This window comes from Primulina eburnea, chromosome 14 (genome assembly GCF_022965805.1).
Source record: "Primulina eburnea isolate SZY01 chromosome 14, ASM2296580v1, whole genome shotgun sequence".
Taxonomy (NCBI): Eukaryota; Viridiplantae; Streptophyta; class Magnoliopsida; order Lamiales; family Gesneriaceae; genus Primulina; species Primulina eburnea.
Window position 1 is genome coordinate 27,137,748 of NC_133114.1, and position 24,861 is coordinate 27,162,608.

The 24,861-nt window shown below is 34.3% G+C and overlaps 2 protein-coding genes and 1 non-coding gene across 3 annotated transcripts; 2 read left to right on the forward strand and 1 right to left on the reverse strand.

Moving 5' to 3' along the window:
- Positions 1-714: 714 nt before the first annotated feature.
- LOC140813088 (proteasome subunit beta type-1-like) lies at positions 715-3,287 on the forward strand. Its single transcript, XM_073171519.1, has 7 exons — positions 715-893; positions 980-1,087; positions 1,681-1,762; positions 2,015-2,144; positions 2,236-2,378; positions 2,465-2,551; positions 2,936-3,287. The coding sequence occupies exons 1-7, from the start codon at positions 730-732 to the stop codon at positions 3,008-3,010; spliced, it is 789 nt and encodes a 262-aa protein (XP_073027620.1). The 5' UTR covers positions 715-729; the 3' UTR covers positions 3,011-3,287.
- Positions 3,288-10,966: 7,679 nt separating this feature from the next.
- Positions 10,967-11,039, forward strand: TRNAK-CUU (transfer RNA lysine (anticodon CUU)). The gene has a single exon. It is a non-coding gene; the product is annotated as a tRNA-Lys (tRNA).
- A 317-nt stretch (positions 11,040-11,356) lies between these two features.
- On the reverse strand, positions 11,357-20,398 carry LOC140813027 (protein transport Sec1a-like). Its single transcript, XM_073171432.1, has 21 exons — positions 20,169-20,398; positions 19,629-19,687; positions 18,722-18,803; positions 18,296-18,374; positions 17,224-17,274; positions 17,020-17,116; positions 16,879-16,911; positions 16,491-16,619; positions 15,799-15,990; positions 15,626-15,709; positions 15,458-15,556; positions 15,269-15,339; positions 14,671-14,767; positions 14,313-14,438; positions 14,128-14,223; positions 13,609-13,725; positions 13,426-13,503; positions 12,600-12,814; positions 12,354-12,444; positions 12,154-12,243; positions 11,357-11,654 (listed from the first exon to the last, which is right to left on the reverse strand). Exons 1-21 carry the CDS (start codon positions 20,239-20,241, stop codon positions 11,601-11,603), a joined length of 2,013 nt encoding a protein of 670 aa, XP_073027533.1. The 5' UTR covers positions 20,242-20,398; the 3' UTR covers positions 11,357-11,600.
- Between the last annotated feature and the right edge of the window lie 4,463 nt (positions 20,399-24,861).

The window sequence follows — 24,861 nt, forward strand, 5'->3', positions numbered from 1 at the left end:
ATTTTTTTTATACACGTTTTATAATAAATAGGTTTCTTGTGAGATAATATCAATAATGTATGTCAATTAAACATGTCAACTTGATTCATATTCAAAATAAAAAAATAATACTTTAATTTTAGCGTAAATTAATATTTTTTATGAATCCGATCAGGTCGTTGATCAGTTTCACCCAGAGAATCAGAAGAATTTGTGTGTTATATAATATAATATAATTTCTTGTGACATTTAACAAATGATTTGATAATCATCAATCAAGTACATTAAGATGTGTTTGGTTGAGTGGATTAAATAAGGATAAATTAATAGTCAAATATTTATCGTTAAAATTTTAAGTTGTTTTAATAATCATTTTGACACGATTTAAGATCCAATTGTATGGATAACTATTTGATAAATAAAATTAGATCTTAAACCGGGTCAAAACGATTATTAAAACATCTTAAAATTTTAACGATAAATATTTGACTATTAATCTATCCTTATTTAATCCACTCAACCAAACACACCCTAAATGTACGTGTAGTATTTAAAAGATTAAACATTGACTCGAGGTTCGAAAATTTAATCATAAAGTTCCACGTTGGAAACCATGTCATCAACCATCCTCTTATTATTATTTATTAATTCCGAATTGAAATTCTGGCAAGTGTGATATAGGCCCAGCTTACTTGGTTTGCGAATACTCCAGACCGATTGGAAAATCGGCTTTCTGGAGCCCAACAACAGATGTCAGGCCCACATAGCCCACTTACTGTTTCTTGTGAAGAAAGACATTTGGGTGCCATAGCTCAAAACGTGGATTCACATCAATCTTCGTGTCTCTCTGATTATTCCGAAATCGGCATGACGAAGCAGCGAGCGAATTGGTCTCCGTACGACAACAATGGAGGGTGATTAAAATCCTAGTTCAGTTTTTCGAGAAACCCACCTTTGCTTTCGATGCTAATGTTCTGTGTATCTTGATTGTTTTGTACAGGACGTGTGTTGCGATTGCCGGCGCTGATTACTGTGTGATTGCGGCCGATACTCGAATGTCCACTGGCTACAACATTCTTACGCGCGATTACTCCAAAATTATTCAGCTGTAAGTACAGTTTTCTGCTTATTTAATTGATTTGAGGCTATGCTTGTTTCTGCTGAGAAGCTTTAATTGAAGCTCATAGTAAAAAGATCTGTGTTTTACCTTTATATGATGATTTTGTGTTCTATTGGATCCGTTTGTTAGAAGGCTTTAATTTCTAACATGAAGCCTATTTGGTGAAGGTCATTATGCTGAACTATTTTGTTTAGAAGATGTCTTAGTCCGGTTTGAGGATAGCTTAATAGATAAATAGTAGAAAGATGTTCATTTTGTCCTACAAATAATGCGGATGATGCACACCATACACGCGGTCTCTTTTGTTTTTTGTTTTGTTCTACTAACTTAGATACTTATTATGCACATATACTTACTGTTTATTCTTTTAAAGATTTTGCGAGCCTTGCTATTTATCATCTGTATGAAAGCATATTAATTATTCCAAAAATAATTCAATAGGATATCATATCCGACTTTCTTATATTTATCACTACACGGCGATCTCAATGCTTACATGTTCGTTTATTTTTTCAGTGATGCTTGCAAAGTAGATATCTTATTTCTCCAGTAATATATGCTTTTTGTTTCTTTCCATGCAGGGCAGACAAATCTTTGATGGCCTCTTCTGGCTTTCAAGCAGATGTCAGAGCTCTGCAAAAGGTTTTGGAAGCTAGACACCTGGTGAGTTATTGAATTGTTTCGTGTGTTTAAATTTTGAATTTATTGTTAATTTTGGGTACATTTATCAAGTAATATTAAACTCCCAAAGAGGGCAAAAGTACGCATCTTAATTATGGGTGCATGGTGAGACAGCATGTATGGTTGGATAAGTAATCTGAACTTTCTTAAGATTTAAGACGAGTTAGATGTTATTTAACAGAGTGTTTTTGGACTGCTATCTTTGAACTTTGATAATCATTATTTGACCTATAGATTTATCAGCACCAACATAGCAAGCAAATGAGCTGCCCTGCAATGGCTCAGTTGCTCTCTAATACTCTGTACTACAAACGTTTCTTCCCGTACTATGCTTTCAATGTCTTGGGTGGCCTTGACCATGAAGGTTAGTCTTAATCTTATTTAACTTGGGTCATTATCTCAATCTTTATACTGATTCAATGTCGATTTCTTTCAATCTTCCTGAAATCCTGAAGGAAAGGGCTGTGTCTTTACGTATGATGCTGTTGGATCTTATGAAAGGGTTGGATATAGTTCCCAAGGTTCTGGTTCCACCCTTATAACACCATTTCTGGACAACCAACTGAAGTCTCCCAGTCCTCTTTTATTACCAGCAAAGGTGTGATTTTGATGATTGTCTGTTTCAGCATTCTTGTGGATCTTTTTTTTCTTTATCTTCAAATTAAAAAAAAATGGTTACTACAGGATGCGGTTACTCCGCTTTCGGAGTCTGAAGCCATTGACTTGGTGAAAACTTGTTTTGCATCAGCAACCGAGAGGGACATATATACGGTAGGCTTGTTTCCATTGCTCTGTCGCTGATCTGCTTGGTGAGAATAGGAACTTAACTATTAATGAGTGAATTTTCGTGCACATTCTTTATTCGTCAATAATAGAAACAGAGGGTCGTTGTGAAGTAAACAGTGAATCAAATTTAGATGACCCAGTAAATAACAAAAAACAAAGTTAATTAGTTGCTTCATTGTTTGGAAGGTAGTTGGAAGTGGCTTTTCTGTTATCATGTGAATCTGTTTGCCATTTTTGAGTAGGGATTATCAAGTCTTTTCTGTCCTATGAGCTTCAAAGGTTTCCGATGTTCATTTGTTGTCTATATACAAAAAAAGAGGGTCAACAGTTCCCCTCCACACTTCTGAACTTGCTAATGTGGCTTTGCAGGGAGACAAGCTGGAAATAGTCATTTTAAATGCTGCAGGCATACGACGTGAATACTTGGAACTCAGGAAAGATTAAGTCCGCATTCCTGTTACTCACGTCCATGCTGTAACCTTAAACAGGAGATAGAAAATGCTTGGGATACCCTCACTTGAGGAGGGTCATTGCTACATAATTTAAGCTTTCTTGGATTCTGGATGTACTTCTCGCCTTAGTGAAGTGCGTCCTTTAATGGAACTTTTGCTATATTTGCATTAGTTAGTGTTTAAACTTTTAATCCGAGGTACATGTGATAGATAACTGCTGATTGGCACCCACCCATTCTTATGGGAAAGTCATGCACTATTTACAATGAGTCGTGTGCAACAGAGTCTTGACATCTCTTTCTCCTTAAAAATTTTGGTTTGTTAATTTTATCTGCGCCACCAACCTGAAAAATCAGTTTTTTTGGCTATCGCTAGGTCACATTGAAAATCTCGAGTTAAAGTTGGTCATACCAGGAATTGCAGCGAAGAAAAAAAAATGTAGAAAAATAGAAACCCTGTTGGCTAGTGATTGCGAGGTCCAATTCTTCATGGAAGGGAACCCCGATTAGGGTGACAGCACATGCCTCTATCACAGGTTTTCTTTAATAATTAATTTATTTTTTTTTTCCCCAAAATTATTGTACCCAGTGGACTTCCCCGCAAAACTCCACAATTTGCAGGCCCGTCCGCGCTATATGCAGCAAATGCTACAGCTTTTTAAAGTCGCTCACATTTATTTGTTTCCGCAAAATTTTTCTTGTCGATCCACGTTTGTTTGTTTTTTGACAAAAATTGGCTATAAAAATCTAATTCTTTCTCAAGTTACAACATCCGAATAAGATTATCTAAACGATCTGCTGCCCTCAACAAAAGCAGTAAATAAGATGATTATCAAAAAAACAAAAGCATCACTGTACATAGAACTCGATGTAAATTAAGTACGTCAAAACACGGTTGTTTACACTACTCTCAAGATACATCTAACTACGATTATCTGAACACTTAACTCGTACTATATCATCAACAATTTCAGAATAAACTGCATTCGAGATTCGTGTTTCTAGTAATCGAAGAACACTGAGAACTTCTAGACCTCAATTTGCAGTCATCTTGAAACAAAAAATAAATAATTGTTAACAAAGTATTAATTAATATTTTAAAAAGTGAAATAGTAAATATTAATAACTATAAACTTTCTAAATATAATGTGATAATGACAATTTTAAAAACATAAGATAATACTTAATATATGCGTGATGAAAATCTTCTTAACACTTTGATTATTGCTTCCACGAAAAACATACATGTTACGAATATATATTTTTTTTGAATATAAAATTCTCTCATTCTGAAGTTTCAATGGATAAAAATGACATTTACAGACAAACCATAACAAACGGACCCGATGCAGGTTGTTTTTAATGAAACATGACACGCGTGGTATCTTCTTTCGGCCGATGCTGGTGGAGTTTTGCGGTAGTTTCTTAGCAATTTTATCATTAAAGTTGGAAGCTAGTTGGGTATGTTAATTACACAAATTAGTGAAAATAAATCGAAATATATCTCATGCGATAATAACAAAATTTCAGAATATAATTTTTATAAATATCGTTCATAACATCGATGAACGATATTTTTGTCGTACTTTTATTTTTATTATTATTATTAAGTCAATACCACGCCCGTCCTGTAACATACCTAATATTATGTTTGGTAAGATTTTTAAGTGTAGGATAATTTTGAATTTATTGATGAAAAGACGAAATTACCCTTCCTCTTCGCGACGGCGACAGTGGTGGCGGCGGCCGGCGGCCGGGCGGAAATGGTATGCCGGAAAAGGTCGGCGGGTGAGATGGCCGGAAACGATTGCCAGAAAATTACCGACGGATTACGAAAAACCGTCGCTAATAGCGACGGTTTTTTAAAAACAGTCGCCGATATTGTTTAGATCGGCGACGGTTTGTCTCAAACCGTCGCTATTAGCGACGGTTTTTTTACAAGCCGTCGCTAATTGGCTGTCGTCAGGTGTTCGACCGGCAGTCGGCAGTTCGTCGCCTGTCGGTCGGTGGTCGGCTGCGGGCGGCGGTCCGTCGGTGGTCGGCCGGCGGCGGTCGTGGAGGCGGCGGTGGTTGCGGGAAGTGGTGGTGAGTTTGAATTTAGGAGAAGGGTAAAATTGGAAAAATAGGAGGTATTAAGAGTGAAAGTTACAACATAATCAAAATCATAGATTAATTGTAATGTAAAAGCATGAAATATAGGACTATTAATTAAGGTTGTATTACTTAAATTTGCTGATTGTGTCTAAGAAATGTGGTGTCGCATGGATTGAGGTTCCTCGATTTGGTTATGGTTTGAACCGATTTTTTCCGAAGTTTATTCCTTTAAATTTCGTCAGTTGGACTTGTAAGGTTTTATGCTATAGAAATTGTTCTCGCTCGACTCCTATTCCCATCGTTAGGAGATAATTCCAATTTCAATATCTGGTTCAAGTTCTACAAAAAATTGCATTATTAATTCATTATCTTATTTTTTGTATTATTAATTCAAATCTATTGATTTATCTTTTTTATATTCTGAATAATTTATCATTTCATCAACAAACCAAACAATATCTAACGCCTAATCCAATCTAATTAGAGTCATATGTAAGAAATATGACACATATTAAAAGAGGCGTGGCTATGTAGGAATTGTCGACGGCCAATAAACCTACCATTTTTGACGAACAGCACACGCAGCCTCAAATTTTAAAAATTTGAGACGTGCACGTATCTCCTCTTTGACAATTAAGCTCTCACAATAAACTCGTTGATGGTATGAGTTTGCCTATAAATATCGAAGGCATTGAGGTCCCTAAACACACAATCTCATACAGAATAATACACCATCTACAGAGAGATTGGAGTGTTTAGAAGGCTTCAATCGGAGGAAAACAGAAGACTTAAAGATGATTCAATGGCCGGAGGTAACGCTCGATTTAGCTTCCGCATTTTTGTTTATCATGTTTACATACGTGCAGAAACATGATTTTTAGAGAAAATCTCTAACATTTGGTATCAGAGCCGTGATACCTCTGCCTTGAAAATATTTGTTTTCATATCAAGAACTTTAAGAAATTTTTTATGAAGTTTTGCGTAAGAAATTTGTAGCTTGAAGTTTGGATATGAACTTTGAGAAAGTTTACGTACCTGAAATTTTTTCGGAAAATTTCTTCACGTTGCACTTCGGAGTTCTCGGATGAGATCTTGAAAATTGTATAAAGTTTATGAATTTGAAAATTAAAAGAGAAATTTGATATATGGAGAGAAAATTTTTTCGAAAGAACAATTGCAGAAGAACAGGTGAAATGAAATGTTATAGAATCAATAATTTCAACGTTCTTTGCATTGTAATAATTGAACGACAAGGGTCTAATTGAATGAGAGGAGACCCACATGCAAGCTAAGTCTTCAATTATAAATCTCTTCAATTGATTGACGGAGGTTATTAAATTTCGAGAAACGGTTTAAAATACATTATAAGAAAATAATTCAATATTGAATCCTAATTAATTATATTTAACATAACGAAATTTCTTGTGGGATAAATTTCAATGTTCAAATATAATTAATTACAATTTATATCCCTTATAACCAAATGTGATCCTCATAATTTATGTATAATTTTAATTTAATCAAAGATGTTGTGGCTGCTCTTCAATTAATTAAAATCATACGAATCGCTAGAATATTAAATTCTTTATGCATAAAATATTTATTCTTCATAATTATTCATCTCAAAGTATTATCATAATGATGAATAATTTTATGTAATTTATGTCTGTTATAACTAAATGTGATTAAAAACTAATGTATAAATTTAATTCAATTAAAGATGCTATAAATATTCTTTAATAAATTAAAATAATACGAATCATTAAGACATTAAATTACAAAATTTTAAATATTTATGCTCTTAGTATATGTCTTTCATGTGATCCACAGCCCACTTAATGTCTAATTTTGCATAATTAAGGGTGATGTGGCCAAACCTTAATTATTTAAAATTAGACGTTCACTAGACATAAATTTTGATTTTATAAATATCCTTTATGTGATCTTTAACCGACTTAATGTATAATTTCTCATAATTAAGGGTACTGTGGTTAAACCTTAATTATTTAAAATTATACAGATCACTAGATAAATATTCTTTATGTGATCCTTAACCGACTTAATGTATAATTTCTCATAATTAAGAGTGATGTGGCTAAACCTTAATTATTTAAATTTATACGGATCACTAGACAATTTTATTTTATTATGCTTAATAAATGCTCTTAATGTGATCCAAATATGACTTTAATGTATAATTTCTCATAATTAAGGGTGCTATGGCTAAACCTTAATTATTTAAAATTATACGGATCACTTGACAAAATTTTTGGCTTTACTTAAATCTTTATATAATAATATTTAGTAACACAATCAACACTTTCCAAGAGTGCTCCCAGAAAAGATAGGTAGTGCTAAGGCCCTTTAAATACCCAACTCCTAGTCAGAGCAACGTTCCTCAGGGAGACCGGTGGCTAGTCAAGGACAGTTTAAACCGATCTATGAGGAACTCCCTCAGATCATGTTTTCTTACGTCACCTTATAATTATTATTCAACTTAATTATCCACATTTATGTGAATCTTTATAAGCCAAAATTTTTCATATTAAATATCTTTATATTCACATTTTTACTTAATATGAACAATTACATCCCCCATCAGTTTTTCTCTTCAATCAGAGTAGTGATAAAGTGATGATCACATAAAAATATGGGCTTCTCATAAGTTTTTCTCTTTTATCAGAGTAGTGATAAAGTGAGGATTATTTGTTCATTTGTGAATATCTGAAATATTTATTATATTCACATCTTACTTGATATGTTCATTTCAAATTATAAACAACTTAATATAATTTAATATAAACACAATGTGAATATTGTTTTTCCAAAATATTTTTCAATATAATTTGCATTTAAAAAACTTCAAAAATAAATGCAAAGTATAATATTAAATTTGCATGTACACATCAAACACTTATCCATAATATTTGACATTTTATTTAACATGCAAAAATAATTTCTAAACATGTATTGAAAATTGCACGTGAATTTGGAAATATTTTAATGTGTACAAATTATTTAACCAAATGCTATATGTATACTGAATTATACATATAACTTAATTACATATTAATTATTTATTTATTTATTATTATTATCATTAAAATTAATAAAATAAATAAATATATATAATTTAACCGAGAATTGAAGGCAATCAAAATATGTGAGCCCCGCATTCGTGTAGGAATTGGCGACGGTCAATAAACCTACCATTTTTTACGAACAGCACATGCAGCCTCAAATTTTAAAAATTTGAGACGTGCACGTATCTCTTCTTTGACAATTAGCTCTCACAATAAACTCGTTGATGGTATGAGTTTGCCTATAAATATCGAAGGCATTGAGGTCCCTAAACACACAATCTTATACAGAATAATACACCATCTACAGAGAGATTGGAGTGTTTAGAAGGCTTCAATCGGAGGAAAACAGAAGACTTAAAGATGATTCAATGGCCGGAGATAACGCTCGATTTAGCTTCCACATTTTTGTTTATCATGTTTACATACGTGCAAAAACATGATTTTTAGAGACAATCTCTAACATCATACACTTACTTAGGGCCATCATGTCATTTATATACAAAAACATAAAACTACTAATAGTGTCATTAATTGTTTTTTGTATTTGATACTTTTGCGTAAAAAATATGAATTATTTTATTATGATATTATATTTATAGATTAAATAAGATTTACTAGGACTATTTGAACTTTTAGCTAAATAAAGATAAGTTAGATAAAAAAATCTAAAAAATAGAGAGATGTACAAAATTATTAATAAACAAACACAAACAAAGTTAGCTAACATATTACAAATATTATGAATTTTAACATGATAAAGAAATTTTGGTGCCACATTGAAATACCAAAATTGGTTAGTATGAATTGTTAAGTTTAATATAATATAGTTATAATAATTTATTATTAACACATTTCAAAATTTAAGCCTCCACATAAGGCCAATCGTATGAAGCAAGCTGATGAGTGACACCTTTTTGATGGATACGGAGGTGAGCACAGTAGATGAAAAACATATATATATATATATATATATATATATATATATATATATATATATCCGATAAAATATTTTCTCCAACTCACACAAGAGAACCACTAATTATTTAAGAAGCTTTGAAATTGCTTGTTTTGGGATGATTTATAATGACCGAATAACTAATCTATTTATAGATGTAAATTATCGTGTGAAAACGTGTTTCCTTTCGTCAAAAGAAAACAATTCGTTGACAACCACCAACCACTAATTATGGTGATGTTGACATCTCACTTAACATTTTTCTCACTTGAAGACTTGATTCCAATCATGACTTCACATCATCATTGCATCACCTCATATATTTCCCTTTATACTTGCAGTCCAAACTGAAGTTGAACTTTAGTTGGTCAATTGTTACCGTTTACGTGAGCATATCGGCTGGATTTTTACTTCCAGGAACCTTCTCAAGCATCAAGACTCCATCTTCCAGTACTGATATGATGAAATGATACATAACCTGTATATGCTTTGTCCTAGCATGATAACATGATTTTTTTCAAAACGAATAGTATTTTGACTGTCAAAGTGCAACGTGTTATCTTCAAGCTTCTGACCCAATTCTTCCAAAAAAGATCCCAACCATATCATCTCTTTGCTAGCTTCTGTAACTGCTACGTATTCAGGTTCAGTAGTTGAAAGACAACTATCTTTTACAACTTAGATACCCAGCTTACTGTTATACCACCTAATGTGACCACATATCTAGTGATACTTTTTCTGCTATCTAGGTCACCACCCATGTCGTCGTCGACAAAACCTTGTAAGCCCAAATTTGACTTTATGAAGCATAAAGTAAAATAGCAGTACCTTTCAAGTACTTCAGAATCCATTTAACTGCTTCCCAGTGTTGTTTTCTAGGATTGCTCATAAACTTGCTCACAACTCCCACTGCATGTGTTATGTCTGGTCTAGCGTACACCATTGCATACATGAGGCTTCCGACAGCAGAACATTGTTCATATAAACCTGCTCCGTTGAAGGTGATTGTGCTTTGGTTAGTTTAAAATTACTAGCCAAATAAGTACTAACATGTTTAGATTCATCCATATTAAATCTGTTAACCACATTTTTCACGTACTCTTTTTGAGATAACTTCAAGATTCCGTTCACCTGCTCTCTTAAGATCCTCATTCCAAAAATTTGCTTTGCAACACCTAAATCCTTCATATCAAATTCTTTTGATTACTCTTTCTTGAGTTTATTTATCTCCTACATACAAGCTCCTGCTATTAACATATCATCTACATATAGTAGTAGAATGATATAAGAACAATCAAACTTCTTCACATAACAACAATGATCAAATTTCTGACTCGTCCTTGTAAAGAACTCTCATTGAAGATTACATCTCTGCTCTTAATGATTTTTCGGTTTTGGTCATCCCAGAAACGATAACCAAACGCATTATCTCCATAACCAATAAAGAAACACTTCTTTGATTTTGGATCAAGTTTTGTTCTATTTGCTGAATCAATATGAACATATGACAAACAACCAAACACTTTCACACTTTCAATTAAGAAAGGTTTACTTCTTTGCCACTCCACACATCTTTAGGTAGTTTGCAGTTAAGCAGTACAAAAGATCATCTGTTGATCAGATATGCTGCAGTGTTAATAACATCAGCCCATAATAATTTCGATAATCCAGAATGTAATCTCATGCTCCTTGAGTGACTGGCCAAGCACGATGTATCGAAGGGGAAGAACTGGAATTGATAATAAGAAAATAATGCTTTACAATATACACATATATATTGTGTTAAATATAAATAAACTAGGGTACAAGCAACAGCTGCCCGTCTAGCTCAGTTGGTAGAGCGCAAGGCTCTTAACCTTGTGGTCGTGGGTTCGAGCCCCACGGTGGGCGCTTTTTTACGTCGTTGTTATTTATGAAAAATGTAATGTAATCGCGTTTCGAAGCTGCGCCTTTATTTTTATACATGACGACACATAATTGCGTCATCAAAAAATCTATATCCAGTTTGTTAAACATGTAATGAATATAGACTTGCTAGCATATTGTAAACACTCAAAACTATTCTTCATAGATGCAGCGATAAATAATATTTTCAATTAAAGAGAAACCAAGATTTACATCAATTATCCATAGAAAAAACAGTGCATAAATGGTGGGAATTCAATTCTAAATTTCAACGCCCGTTAGGATTTCTCCTTAAAAACATGTTGAGCAGGAACAATAAAAAACACTCATGGAGCCAACCATTTGGCTGTTTCATATACAGATTACATCATGAACATTGTTTTCGGAACAAGTTAGGTTTAACAAATGCACGAAACAGGAGACCATGAATATTGGCAGCACCAGGGTGCCTGATCCCGTTGATTTGAAATGCCATGGTAGTGGTGCAAATTGGACGAATCTGCTGCTCTTCACGAAAACTACGTCTTGCAAGTGCTTAATGACCCTTCAAATTCTAATGCCATCTATAGAAAGTTCCTTTTCTGACAAGAGTTTAAGTTTCTGTAGAACAACACGAGAGTGTAAATTTTAGAATTACAATTCATCTAAATATTTGAAAATGTAAATAAGTTGCAGATGACATTTAAAATTCACGGTTCTGATGTTGGATAATGGAATGACATCTCAATCCAAGGTATCATGATCAAGAAAAACATGTGAATACCAATTTTTTTCCCCTTGAAAACAAAAGCGTTGCCAAACTGCTGCTACTATCTCTTGCATAAAACAAGCAACGGGAAGACAAAATTGAAAATAACACAGTTTGATTCTTGCCACCTAAATATTAGATGTTCATTCGAAATACTTCCTTGTAAAGTTCTAATCCCTTAGGAAGGTAGAACTGCACTGACGGTATCAAATCAGCTATTTATTTTCCCAACTGTCCTATCAAACTTTAACTCATGCATATTTGCTTTGCAATAAATTTGTGTTATTGCTGACAGTTTGAGCCTAAAAGGACTAATGAAAAGAAATGGAATGCGGGGAATGCAATGTTTACCGTAATATATTGAGGTGGATCATCCATACTAGTTGTTCCAAGGACTACTTCTCTCTTTAATTTTGTTGTAAGTTTATGGCATACCCTCAGCTGAGTACAAAACAGAAACAAAGTCATCCGCATAAATCCTACACTGCAAAACTAAAAGCTTAAATAGCACCTAAAGAAAGAAAAAAAGAAAAAAAAAACAGAGGTTTTACCTCAGATCTAGTTGCCCCGCCAATTATGAATACGAAAATGCGCTGTCCCATCTTCTTGAAGTCACCAGATGCATTTCTCAAAACCGAGTCGCTGGGAACCATAGCATAGAAGAAAATCAAAAGAGTGGATTGTTTCTGAATGGAGCAAAAGTATGATATAGATCTAAATAAGGACTCAGATTACCAAGAATTATCCTCCGAGACAAACCAATATTTAGAATCACCAGAAAATTAAAGGTGGTTTACCTTGAATATCCATCATCGGATGAGCGAGGTCGGGCCCATGTTGCAGTTCGTCTTGATCTCATAGAGTGTGGAGCAGTAGATTGACCTGTTCTAGCTGATGCTGCTTGTGAAGCTACACTAGCCCGTTCTTTCCCATTACCTGGAGGACTAGGATTATTCATGCATTGAAACTCATCCTTTGGCAATTCTCCTTTACTCAACTGTTCGATTAATTCCTGAAAAAAAAACCGAATTAAAACACTCCATTTATTTAACACAAGCAAATAAGCGAAGGATTTTGAAAGCTACCATGATTGTGGTGGGATATATAATTGATTATGATGCATTATGTAGTCAGTCATTATCAGGTCAGGAATCTGAGGCTACTTGCATTCAAATACCATCTATTTTCAGGTGAACTCTCCACTTCTTTTAGTGGAAGTTTATTCAGTAATTTAATGTGGTGTCGAATTGTGTCTACTTAGATGTTGTATGGTGTCATTTCTGCATATAAAACGGGTGAAAAATGCTAGGAATATTTTCATCATTACTCATGAAGTCACAAAATAGTATGACAACAAATTTCTGAGAAAAGATTAGCAGAATAACAATGCCAAGATGTTATTGGAAGAAAACAATTATTAAGGTAAACACTTTCTCAAAATCAAGGAACTTTCCCACCCCATCATGGTTATGACTGCACCAACACATGCAGTCACACTCTCACGAAGCTGATAGCACAAAAATTATGATAATTTTCACAGTACAATTCATTAAAGATTCTAAATATTCTGTATATATTTTCTATTCAAACTCAAGCAGCATGTACTGTGATGTTAAACGAAACCTCTATGACGGGATAAAAGCGAGAAAGTGCCCATGTCTCGTCCTCTCCGGTTCGATCCTTTCTTGCTGCTTGCTTCCTCTAATAAGCAAACAAAACTAGAGACTATCAGGGATAGGCCTCAGATACAGAATGATGCCATGGTTCACCAGTAGCTATATGCAGTTTTCTAGTGAAATGAATTACCTTTGCCGAATCAAACTTCAGAGAGAAAGTCCCATGTGAAGTCTTTTTTGCATCTGTTCCTTCAAGCAATTTCATATTTTTCACGGCCTTCATGTCCTCACATGATAATTTTGCCAACTGAAGAAACAAAAGTTTTCTTAATATAAAATTTATCCAGGGAATAAAATTCCCCTCCAAGCTTGACAAATCAACATCCAACTTTGCTCTAAGGCAACTTCAAGGCATAGACTTCATTAATTTTACTACGAGGTTAAGTGGTTGAGTCAGGCTTCCACATGTACCCAAATTGATGGAAAGTATTTCTTAAAAAGATAGTTTTTAATACTTAATTCATTATCATCTTTAAGTAGTTTCAAAAAAGTCAAGAATCAGCTCAAAATTTATAATATCATGAGAAAAGAAATGAAATCCATATCAGCCTAAAATTTTAATCAGTAGAATCTGTGTCATTGACACCTGTTCAAAAGTTTATATGCAAGTCCAAGGTATACAAATGTAAATTCTCTCTGAAAGAAGAACCTGCATCAGTTTTAATGCTTTGTCACCCTCGAACTTTTCTGGATATACAGAAGCATACATCATCATGAGCCTCAATTTATTCTCACACATTCCTTCCTGCAAGTGAAACAAATTATTACTATGATAGAGGTGAACCAAGAATGTAGTGGCTTGAAGGATTGCTGGATACAGATGGTAAAAATCACCTGCTTTGTTCGTAGAAAATTAATCACTTCCTTCGTTCCTGCATCTCCAAATATAAGATCTTGTTCAAGTTGTCCAAGGTCTCGAAGACCCGAGTCTCTGATAATTTTATTAAGTTTTCCAGCAATCTGATAGAATGATGCAGAATTCGAGTGATCAGAAGAAAAACATCAGAATTCTGTCTATCTATCATAGAGACATGGTGTAAAAGGTGAAATCATAAGGTAAATTTGCCCAATATTTCCTGCTTCTTTAAGAGTAAAAAGCTTTCAAGGTTCAAGTTTGTGTCTCAGGTCACATGAAGTACATTAAATTGATTAGCAAGAGTATTCCGAGTTCATCTTTGAAGGAGAAGCAAACCTCGACATGGAGAGAGAGCTTCTCCATCTGTTCATTATACTGCGGCAATGACTGAACCATTTTCTGCAGATCTCTAGTGGATAACTCACTCCCCTCTCTACGCACAAGCAGACTTGAGAATTAGATATTGAAAAATTATAACAGATAAGGCCGAAATTTTGAAGTATAATAAATTAAAATCTAACTTATAATATCTTATTTATCTTGCTGAAATGACATTGACCGAAGCTGATACTGTAAAATTATGTAAGAAAATTAAGCGTAATAAACTTTTCAGATCTGGATTGTGATAGATTGTTTTCAGCCCAAGTTTTAGACGTAGTTTTTTTGTCTATAAGAATCTCAAGTATTTTATATTTGTTGTCCTGATTTTCCATTAAATTATGTTTCGAATTCTATTTCGCTAATGATGATGCCATTCATCATCTAAATCCCACTCTACAGAAGCAGCATTTCAGAAACATGAAAAAATCCAATAGAGACCATGTGATTCCAAAGTCTGTTCACTCACTTTCTGCTTTGACTTCAAGACTAAGAAAACATTTTCATACTAATATATCATGGCGAAAAAAATGTACACGCATTTAACATCACAAACCTCTGTTGTAATTGTGCTGCTTTGTTCTTTGAAACAAAATTTGACATTTTTTCATGTAACCGCTCACTGGCCTGAAAATTTCAATTTGATAAAGCCCATCGACACACAAATAATTAGTAATTGAAAGGATCATTTGTATATTAAACTTTCATGAGACTGGACAGAAAAATTTGAAGTAAAAGATAGCACCTCTGCTATGTGAACATGACGGAGTTCAAGCCAGACAGGATCGTGATCTTCCAAAAGGACTTCCTTTCTTTCAGGCTGACCACCTGATTTGCTTGGAACCTTGCATACATTATATGCATTGAAAAAAGTCCCCAGGCATCAATGAAATTTGTGTACAAAAATACTTACCTCATGCACGTATTTATTTCCATCTAGGTCAAGCAGATCATGACACATAGCATCATAGGTCCATTCATGAATTATAGGAGCAATCTGAAACAACAATTCAATTGATTAATTCTATAGGAAAAAAATTTATAAACATAAATGTATTGCCTGGTTTTAAGCTGATAAATAGTGACCTGATCAACTGATCTGTCCACTATAAGTAATTCACACGTTTCTGTTTGAGGAAAGTTGGGGATTGAAGATTTATACATCGATATGTTGTTCCAAATTACTGCAGCAAGTTTAGTAGGAACTAAGTCACGAGACGTGGTCATCATGGAATCTTCAAGTCCCTTGGCAGCTTTATATCTCACAAAAGGATATTCCTGAAATTGAAAAGGATGGTCTCGCATGAGATAAAAAGACAAATGATGAACATGCACTCAATATCATTTCAACAATTTTTGACATATTTCTTGTCCTTTTACGTTCTTTACCTTTGGTTTTCCTTTTGATTATTTTAGTTCTCCCCTAAGTAGCACAGCACCATGATTCAAGATCAGGTGATCTGGAAATTGTGTAAAACTTTTCCACTAACAAATTGTGGGAACAGTTAATCTCTACAAACTAGTAATAGTAACTGTATACTATTGCCAAAACACTGGCAGGTCAATAAACTTAAAATATTTTTATACCTACAAAAGATTATATAGCACATATGAACTCCCATCTCTCCGTTGGTATTGGTAATAGTTTAATTTATAGCACTTACCTCTCCTATGAGAAATTGAGATGGTGAAAGAATATAAGCAAAATGGAATTTTCTAAATTTCGAAGGAGGTACGTTGAAGGATCTAGTAAAGCACGCTCATGTTTCTGTTGGTACCTTTAATGATGCAAAAACCGTAGCAATTCTTGTTGCCATTACATTCAAGCATGCATCAAATCTGCGAGAATTTCCAGAATCGTCACCATAAAGTTCTTCTAGGGCCATTTCATGATCCGTGATGAATCCCTGCAAATAGAATGCTAAAACTGATGCAGGTTTAGGCATACTTAGCAACTAATTATAATATTGATTATTCTCAAAAGAAAAATTTAGAAAATCACAAAAATATGACTAGGTAGACTTATTTAGCATGTAAGACCTTTTCACTGAGCCATGCTAAGTTGCAGATGAAGTGAAGCCTAATTACGCTGCTTCTTGTTTTTACTCTTAAATACTCTTGAGTAGACATGATAAAAATGGGCAAAATAGAATGAGTTACGAATACCTGACCGTCTACGGAGAAGTACTCCAAATTCATCTGCAAAATTTTCCAAAAAACAGACGATTTGTTAAAAGTACTCTAGTTATCCATAACGAAGATGAGATTAATAGAGATATTTGATGACAAAAGTTGGGAGATGCCAACCTCTCTTAATGCACCAATACGTGGTAAAACACTAGTGTCATTCTTGACACGAGCAACAAGTTCTTTTGGCACAGATGAACTGAAGTATACATATGCTCTGCAGCACAAAGATTACCGGTACAAGACAGGAAATTCCAAGCCTCATCAGCACCAGATAGGCAGGAAATAATAAAAAAAAAGTGGAATAAAATTTTGATTGCATACTTCCTGTATAAAGGTTCTCTTCCAGACATGTCAGACAAGAACATTATAACACTGTAAAATATTCAAGGATTAATAATCAGTTCATGCATTCTCTGCCAAGTCATTCTGAATAAAATATTAATTAAAAGAGGCGACACTGTGAACAAGGTAAAAGGAGCAAATTTAACTTTTACTCCAATAAGAAAATAAGGAGGAAAATAAAATCTGCCTCAAAAGTATTCTAGCACTAACTGAACTAGATGAAAAGTAATTGTTTTTTTATCTAGCATAATATTTCTGAGTGGGTCTACTGCTGGACACGAATAAAGGACAGTAACATCTTCATACTTAACGCAGCATTTAATGGAAACACAAAGAAGATTAACTCACATATTAAAAATTAAAAATAAATTAAAATGGAAGTTTGAACTTCCATCATCTTCTAGGCGATTTGGGAAAGAAAACATAATTATTATCCAGTAAAAAGCCTTTGGCTTTGTTCGTTCTACCTCTTCATTCCAATTCCATTAAATTCAACTTAAAATTCATCATTTTATCTATGCCTTCAAAACTTAACTCAAAGATATTGTTTCAAATTTTCAGTCAAATCAGTGTCTCACATTCTAAATCCATTTCAAGCTATAATTATCACACACTTTTTCTCTCTACATTTTTCAATACTGCTGATTTTATTCCATCTTTTTCAGTCACATTCCACAATTTCAATTTATGCTACATATTGCATCAACATTCAAAAAATATACTCAAACATTTGAAAAATTACTACTAAAATCCATTTCATAACTTCTGAGTTAAGTAAAAAATCCAACCAAATTGCTACCTCAGTAAGTTTGAGACATTTAGATGGTAAATACAACAGATAGTCCAAATATAACTGTAGAAGAATATGCAGTGAGGGCCAATAATACTTGTTTATGGTTATACCTGGCATGGGAATGTTGATACTCGCAATAAACAATTTAAAGTTATTCTGAAATTCTCTAAGATACTATGATGAAATAAATATAACCAATTTCCCATCATGTCAAAGTAATTCCTGTGAAAGAAGAAAATACTTAAAAGAGAAGCATACTTTTCTTTTGAAGGTTGAATGAAATATATGGCGTCCATTGAAGGCAAAGGTTGTCGCCGTCTATAAAGGTCTTCCACCACTGATAAAGAGAAACGAGTACATCAAATTGTAATGATAAGAACTTGAACACTGATAATGGAGTTTTCAAGCAACTGAAATATGTGTTTTGAAACATTATATAAAAAAATATAAGTATATAACATAAGAGAACTAAGCCAATGTAGATTGGCTAACCAATTTGTATAAAAGTAAAATTTAGGAATTCATACTTAAATTTCGAAAAAAGTGTAGTGAAACTTTGTGGTGAAAGATCTTAAAATATATAGATGCCAAAATAAAGTAGAAAATCCCTAGCAAATAATAATGTCATACTGAATAAAAGTGAATCTGCATCTTTCCATACAACAGCAATGTATGAATGCTTACATGAAACTCCTTGGTCTGTAATATCTGCCATTTTGCATGAGTGTGACATCACTTTTACTGTAACTTTATCCATGATGAGTACCTGAACGCAATCCTGTGGTTAAGTTGAGCATCTTAAACAGCAAAAGGGCACAGAAAAGAAGATAACAGTGATTTTAAGTTCGCAAGTGATCATGTTTAGGATCTCTAAGATTGATCAGTTATGTGAATACAGGTTATCAGTAAGTTAAACAAGAGTACAAATTGATAAAAATTTGGATCAATCCACTTTTCTAATCAAATCGTAGGGTACTTTGTGAAAGAAACATTCCAAACAAGCTTGAAAATTTTCATTGTGCTGAAGTCTAAAAACAGAATTTTGTAGTTCATTTCTATTTATAGGTGATACACTTAAAAAAGAAACAATGGTCTGTAGATGAGGAAAAAATATGATTGATAACTTGGTACAGTATAAAGCTCTATTTGTGTGGCCATACATGATCATTATTAGCATGCGGCTTGATTAACTAAGTTTGTAACCTTCATTTCCATAATTTTTTTGGCCCGATTCTATGTCTTCAATGCATAATTCTCTTGAGATAGAAGGTACAATTATATTTCCCCTAAATTATTTCAAGACACTCTGATCAAAGAAACGTATCACAGTCGAAACAATGTCTATGCGCTGAAGATTTTGGGTTCCCCAAGAATTTGGCTTAGAAGCTCGTTAACTTCAAATTATGCAGATTATTCATAAGTTCTAGTTCTCTTAAACCAGTTACACATACAATGGCTTTTCATTCGTCTCTGGAAACGAGTTACAATAAGTAAGAGAACCGATAGAGCGACATAAAAGTATTTTAGCACGAAATGCAGATTAAAAGGTTTCCTCCAAAAGAAATGTAACGTGATGTGAGATAAAACATACCTTCCATGATGATCTTGAATCTCCAGATTTTGATGTTTGGAGCATTTCAAACAATAAACCTTCAAAGATTCAGACCAAAAGTACCAATTACGATACTAACTAGTCTCATGTAACCTTCTGAATCAAACATTCACCACTGCCACGCAGGCATGCTCTCGAAAATTAGATAAAACGTCCGATTACAAATAAACATACAAAATTATAATTTGCATTCGTTTCAACCATTTTTCCCAGCTAAATCGGTACCCACTGATGCGATTTACATCTCCTTAAAGCTTCTCATGATAAAAACTGTGTTAGCTAGCCAAACTGAATGGTGATCAAGTCATGAAAACACTATCTCCACGTCTTCTAAACAGAAATCTCCATCTACCTGGCCTAAACGAAAACTTTCATTGACCCTATTTTAGAACTCCAACTGACAGAGTAAAAAGCACGGACATGAGTCATAACAGCACCGGACATCATAATTTACAAATATATCAATTAACGCAGAGCGAAAATCTAGTCCAAATATGAAGGAAGAAGGGAGGGGCTTACGATCACGGCTAATTTGGCGAAAAGTCTTGTACTCTCCGCCGTGAGAGGAGGTTTCAGAATCCGAAAATGACATTCTATATGACCGCTTTCAGGTGCCGGAGATGAAATCTACGATTTCGAAAATGCCCTGTTTCCTGAACCGAAAGAGAGACAGATTGAGGAAGGTAGCGCGTTTTTGAAGGGGAAAAGGTCGTTACGTTTGTGGGGAAGCATGTTTTGCTCCAACGGTGCAGTTCTAGAAATATTGCATCTTAGCCCTTATACTATTGCACCTCTCTTCATTGCCCCTCCCTCTTTTAATTTTCTATAAATTTTGACTTTACATTAGTCACAAAATAAGTTTTATAAGTGTTATTAAATGCGGGCACATTCATTCGATAATATCAATGATACTAGTAGAAAATTTAGGGATCCGGTTCCAGCAGGTGATAACAGTCTGAATGCACACCTCGAATTTACTTTAGGTCCGAAATCACGAAGGGAACTTTATAAGGGAGCTGGGAGGTTGTCCCGACGTAGCTCCTCCGACGCTCAAGTAAGATATTGCAAATAGAGTGAGAGAGCAGCTAAAAGTGCTGCTGAAATTCAATATAATGAATCATTGAATCAGACACCCAAATCTGATATTTATAGGAAGATACATGAGCATTCTACCTTAGCTAGGGCTGAGCCCATGACATGTCCATGTATCTTCCTATATATTTAAATTTCTCAACTTTTCTCTTCTACTAGGCGCATCTCAAGTAGGTAAAAATTAAATTTCCTTCTCCTCAACTCTTCTCCTTTACTAGGCACATCTCAAGTAGGTAAAATTTAAATTTTTATCCTCCTCACCTCTTCTCCTCTACTAGGTGCATCCTGAGTAGGTAAAATTTAATATTTTCTCATCCCCAACTCTTATTCTCTACTAAGCGCAGCCCAAGTAGGTGAACTCCAGCTCATGTCATCCTAATAATACAACAACATTAAAGAACTTAATACAAAAACTCAGTTTTATCAAATTTCAATTGATTATGTATGACAAATTAAGAAATGGAATGCATCAACAATAAAGTCAAGAGTAATATTTTTTAAGGTAGTTGGTATTCCAGGGTCATTTTAAAGCTCTGCCCTGCGTACTCTCCAAATTTCCTCTCTGCTCCTATTGTACCTCCCCAAGACGAAGTCACCCACTTAGAAGCTTCTCTGAATACGATTTTTATAAGCTTTCATGCGAATGCTCGCAGACTCTCTTTTCTCTTCCAACATCTCAAGGTCAGGGGCTATGTGGAGTTTCTTTTACTTGGACCCCAACTCTACAATTTCAGGTTCTTCGTCCGCTACCTCTTGGACCTCCTTCTCCAATACGAGCAACATTTCCCACGGGAAACTTAAGCTTTTGATAATAGGTAGAAGCTACAGCTCTAAAATCTTTTGGTACAGGCCGTCCCAAGATTCCGTTATACGATGATGGTGATCTACCACTTTGAAGGTTATCATCTTTGTTACCCGTCGATGATCATTCCCCGAGGACAAGGGAAGAACGATTTGACCCAAAGGCAGAATGACATGTCCTACGAACAACTCTCATCCGATTCAACGTTCTCTTGAATAAAATATTCACGGAGCTTCCATTATCAATAAAGATCCTCCCCACATCGTAATTGGCAATGGTAGCTGTCACCACCAAGGCATCATTATGTAGAGCCACAACGTCTCGGAGGTCTTCCGGCCCAAAGCTAATGATGAGATCTTGTGGTAAGTCTGCATCCCTGGATATCTCAAAGTTCTCCAACCTTCTTTCGTGTGCTTTCCGAGCTCGTCCGGAGTCTCCATCGATAGCACCTCCCGAGATCATATAAATTAAACCATTCCTCTCGTAGGAGGGTTGTCCTCGTTCATTCTCTTCCTCGGATCGGCAGGCTCTCGAGGGACATCTTGACCCAGCCACTCCCTTCTCGGCTCTCCTACCCTATGGTTTATCCAGGGAGGGCCTTGACCTTTCTTAGGGGATGGGCGAGACCTCGGGTGGCTTCCGGATGAGGACCTTTCTTGTCTATCACCCGGAGGCAATCTAGCACCACTCTCAACCTTCTGCGATTTCTCCCACCTCCCTTCCGATTCACTCACCTCCATCACATTGTCTTGATTCCTATGCAGAAAAACATGTGATGAGAATTTTCCTATACCTTTGGCTTTATTCTCTTCTCTTTCACCGGTGCATCTCTTTCTACCTCCCCTCCCCTCTCCGCTCCCTTAACCTTACTCCACCGGGCTGCTACTCCATTCTCTTGTGTCATTGGGCATCTTCTAGATTCACATACTTTTCTGCCCGAGCTAAAAGATCATCATAGCTCAATGGAGGTTTCTTGACCAGCGATTTGAAGAATTCGCCTCCTTTCAGTCCTTGGGTAAAGAACTTATCATGATGTTGGAGGTAGCCACTGGTATCTCCAACGCTGCATTGTTGAAACACTGAATAAATTTTCGCAAAGTTTCAGTTTTTTGTTGCTTCATCACAAACAGGCTTAGGTAATTTTTCTGATACCTCTTGCTGCTAGCAAATCGATTCAAGAAAGCAGTGGAAAAATCCTCGAAAGACCATATGGAGTTGGGCTGCGGCGTATTAAACCACTGCTAGGCTGATCTCATCAACGTGCCGAGGAACTGTAAAGCCCAAAATCAGTATACGTAAAATCCATGCATTTATTTAATTTATGAAATTTCATTATTTTAATTATTTATGTTTATTTATTGTACGTTAAAATGTTTTCTAGAGTTTATGTTTCAGGCGATTATTCGAGGCGAGATTGAGGAAAGGAGACCGGGACGATTTTTAGTAAATTTTAATGCAGTATTTTATTTAAGATAAGGATGGAGTATTTTAAATAATTTAATTAATTTTTAAAAAAAATTTTTTAAGAGCTTAATTAAATTATTTAAATGATTATTTGATTTTAAAATTTTAGAATTTTAGCATTTGTGCATCTTATTTAAAGTTAAAATTTATAGTGGGGTTAATATGAGATTTATTTTAAATTAGTATGATAAATGTTTTTAAGTATATTTTTATCATATTAGATACACATGTTACAATTGTTTGTATATATATATATATATATATATATATATATATATATATATATATATATACACATATATATATTAAAACACAAACACACACACTCTACACACACAACTACACGTAAACACACAAACACACACAAAACATAAAACACATTCCATTCAACCTTTTTGACTAATAGAAAGAAAGGTTTTTAAAACTTCTTTCTATCAATCAATCTCCTTATTATTATTATTTTCTCCTCTCCAAGTTCTCCTTACATATACACGTACAATCTCTGAATTTTTAGCAACAAATTTTTAGTGAGCTTTCTTCAAAGAAAAAATCGAGCAAAGTTCGTCCCGGATTTTCTCCCGTATCATCTCCGCTTCGGTATCGTCGTTACGGTATTTTTAAATATCAAAAGGCACGTATAATCTGTTCTTGCTGCATCGATCATGTCATATTATATGTTGAGTTGTTTTTAAGCATAAAAATGTATATATGATGTAGAAGTTTGAGCAAGAAATGTATTGAATATGTTTTGAACAAATTTTAGATCCGAAAACTCATGTTTTGATGTTCTTTCGAAAACTGAAATTTTTCGGTATATATTTTGAGAAAACTTTTAACTACAAAAACGTAGATCTTTTTGATACGTTCGATTTGATATAAAATTCGATTTATTTGGATTAAAAACGAGTGAGTTATGATGTTTTTCGTATGACTGCTCAAATCGTGTTTCAAGAAAGTTATGAATGTTGATTATGTTCTTGAAGATAATTGTTGCAGGCTTCGTTGGGCATCGCCGGGCTTGTGCTACTGTATTTAGGTATGTTATGGGATGTGTTTAGATGTTATTTGGTGGTTCGTTTGGGTCGGGATTGGCTTGGAATGTAATAGAAGTCGTAGGAAGCGAAACGATGTCGAATTACGGCTTATTGTTGTATTGAAGTTATTTGTCGATGCTTGGGGTGTTCGTATGGATTTCAATCAATGTAATAATATCCTAAGATGAGTCTTGAGGTGTTGGTTCATGTTCCTTAGGCTTGGGTTGAAAGAATGAATTGAATTTTCGTGAATTTCCATGTCCAGTATGTACCCGGACCCCTTCACGGACCCCTTCACGGAGTCCGTGTCCGTTTTCCTTCAAAAATATGAAATTTTCGAGCCTACCCGGACCTGTACACGGACCCCCACACGGGGTCCGTGTACCCCTTTTAAAAAAAAAAAAAATTTAAAAAAAAAAAAATTTTTTTTTTTTTTATTTTTTTTTAGGATTTGCTTCGGGGTTCTATATCATGATTTAGCACCATGGTTAAAATTTATTTATGTAAAAATATAGGATTTGTTTTTATGGTTTTATGTCATGGTTTAGTACGATAATTATACGAGGTCAAGTCCGGAGCGAACTAGAAGGTCATAAGCTATTTTTTTAACTTTGGTGGTGAGTTCAAGTACCTACGTCTAAGACATGCAAGTTAAGTATTTTAAATTCATGTTAGTATGTGCAGCAACGGCCCCGATCGAAGTCCAACGAATCCCTCAATGCCAAGTAAGTATGTATGACGTGCAAAGAAAATATTTGAAGTTTTTGAGGTATGCTAAATGTCTTGTGACCAAAAGTGAATGGGTTTGGAAGTCGGTGAA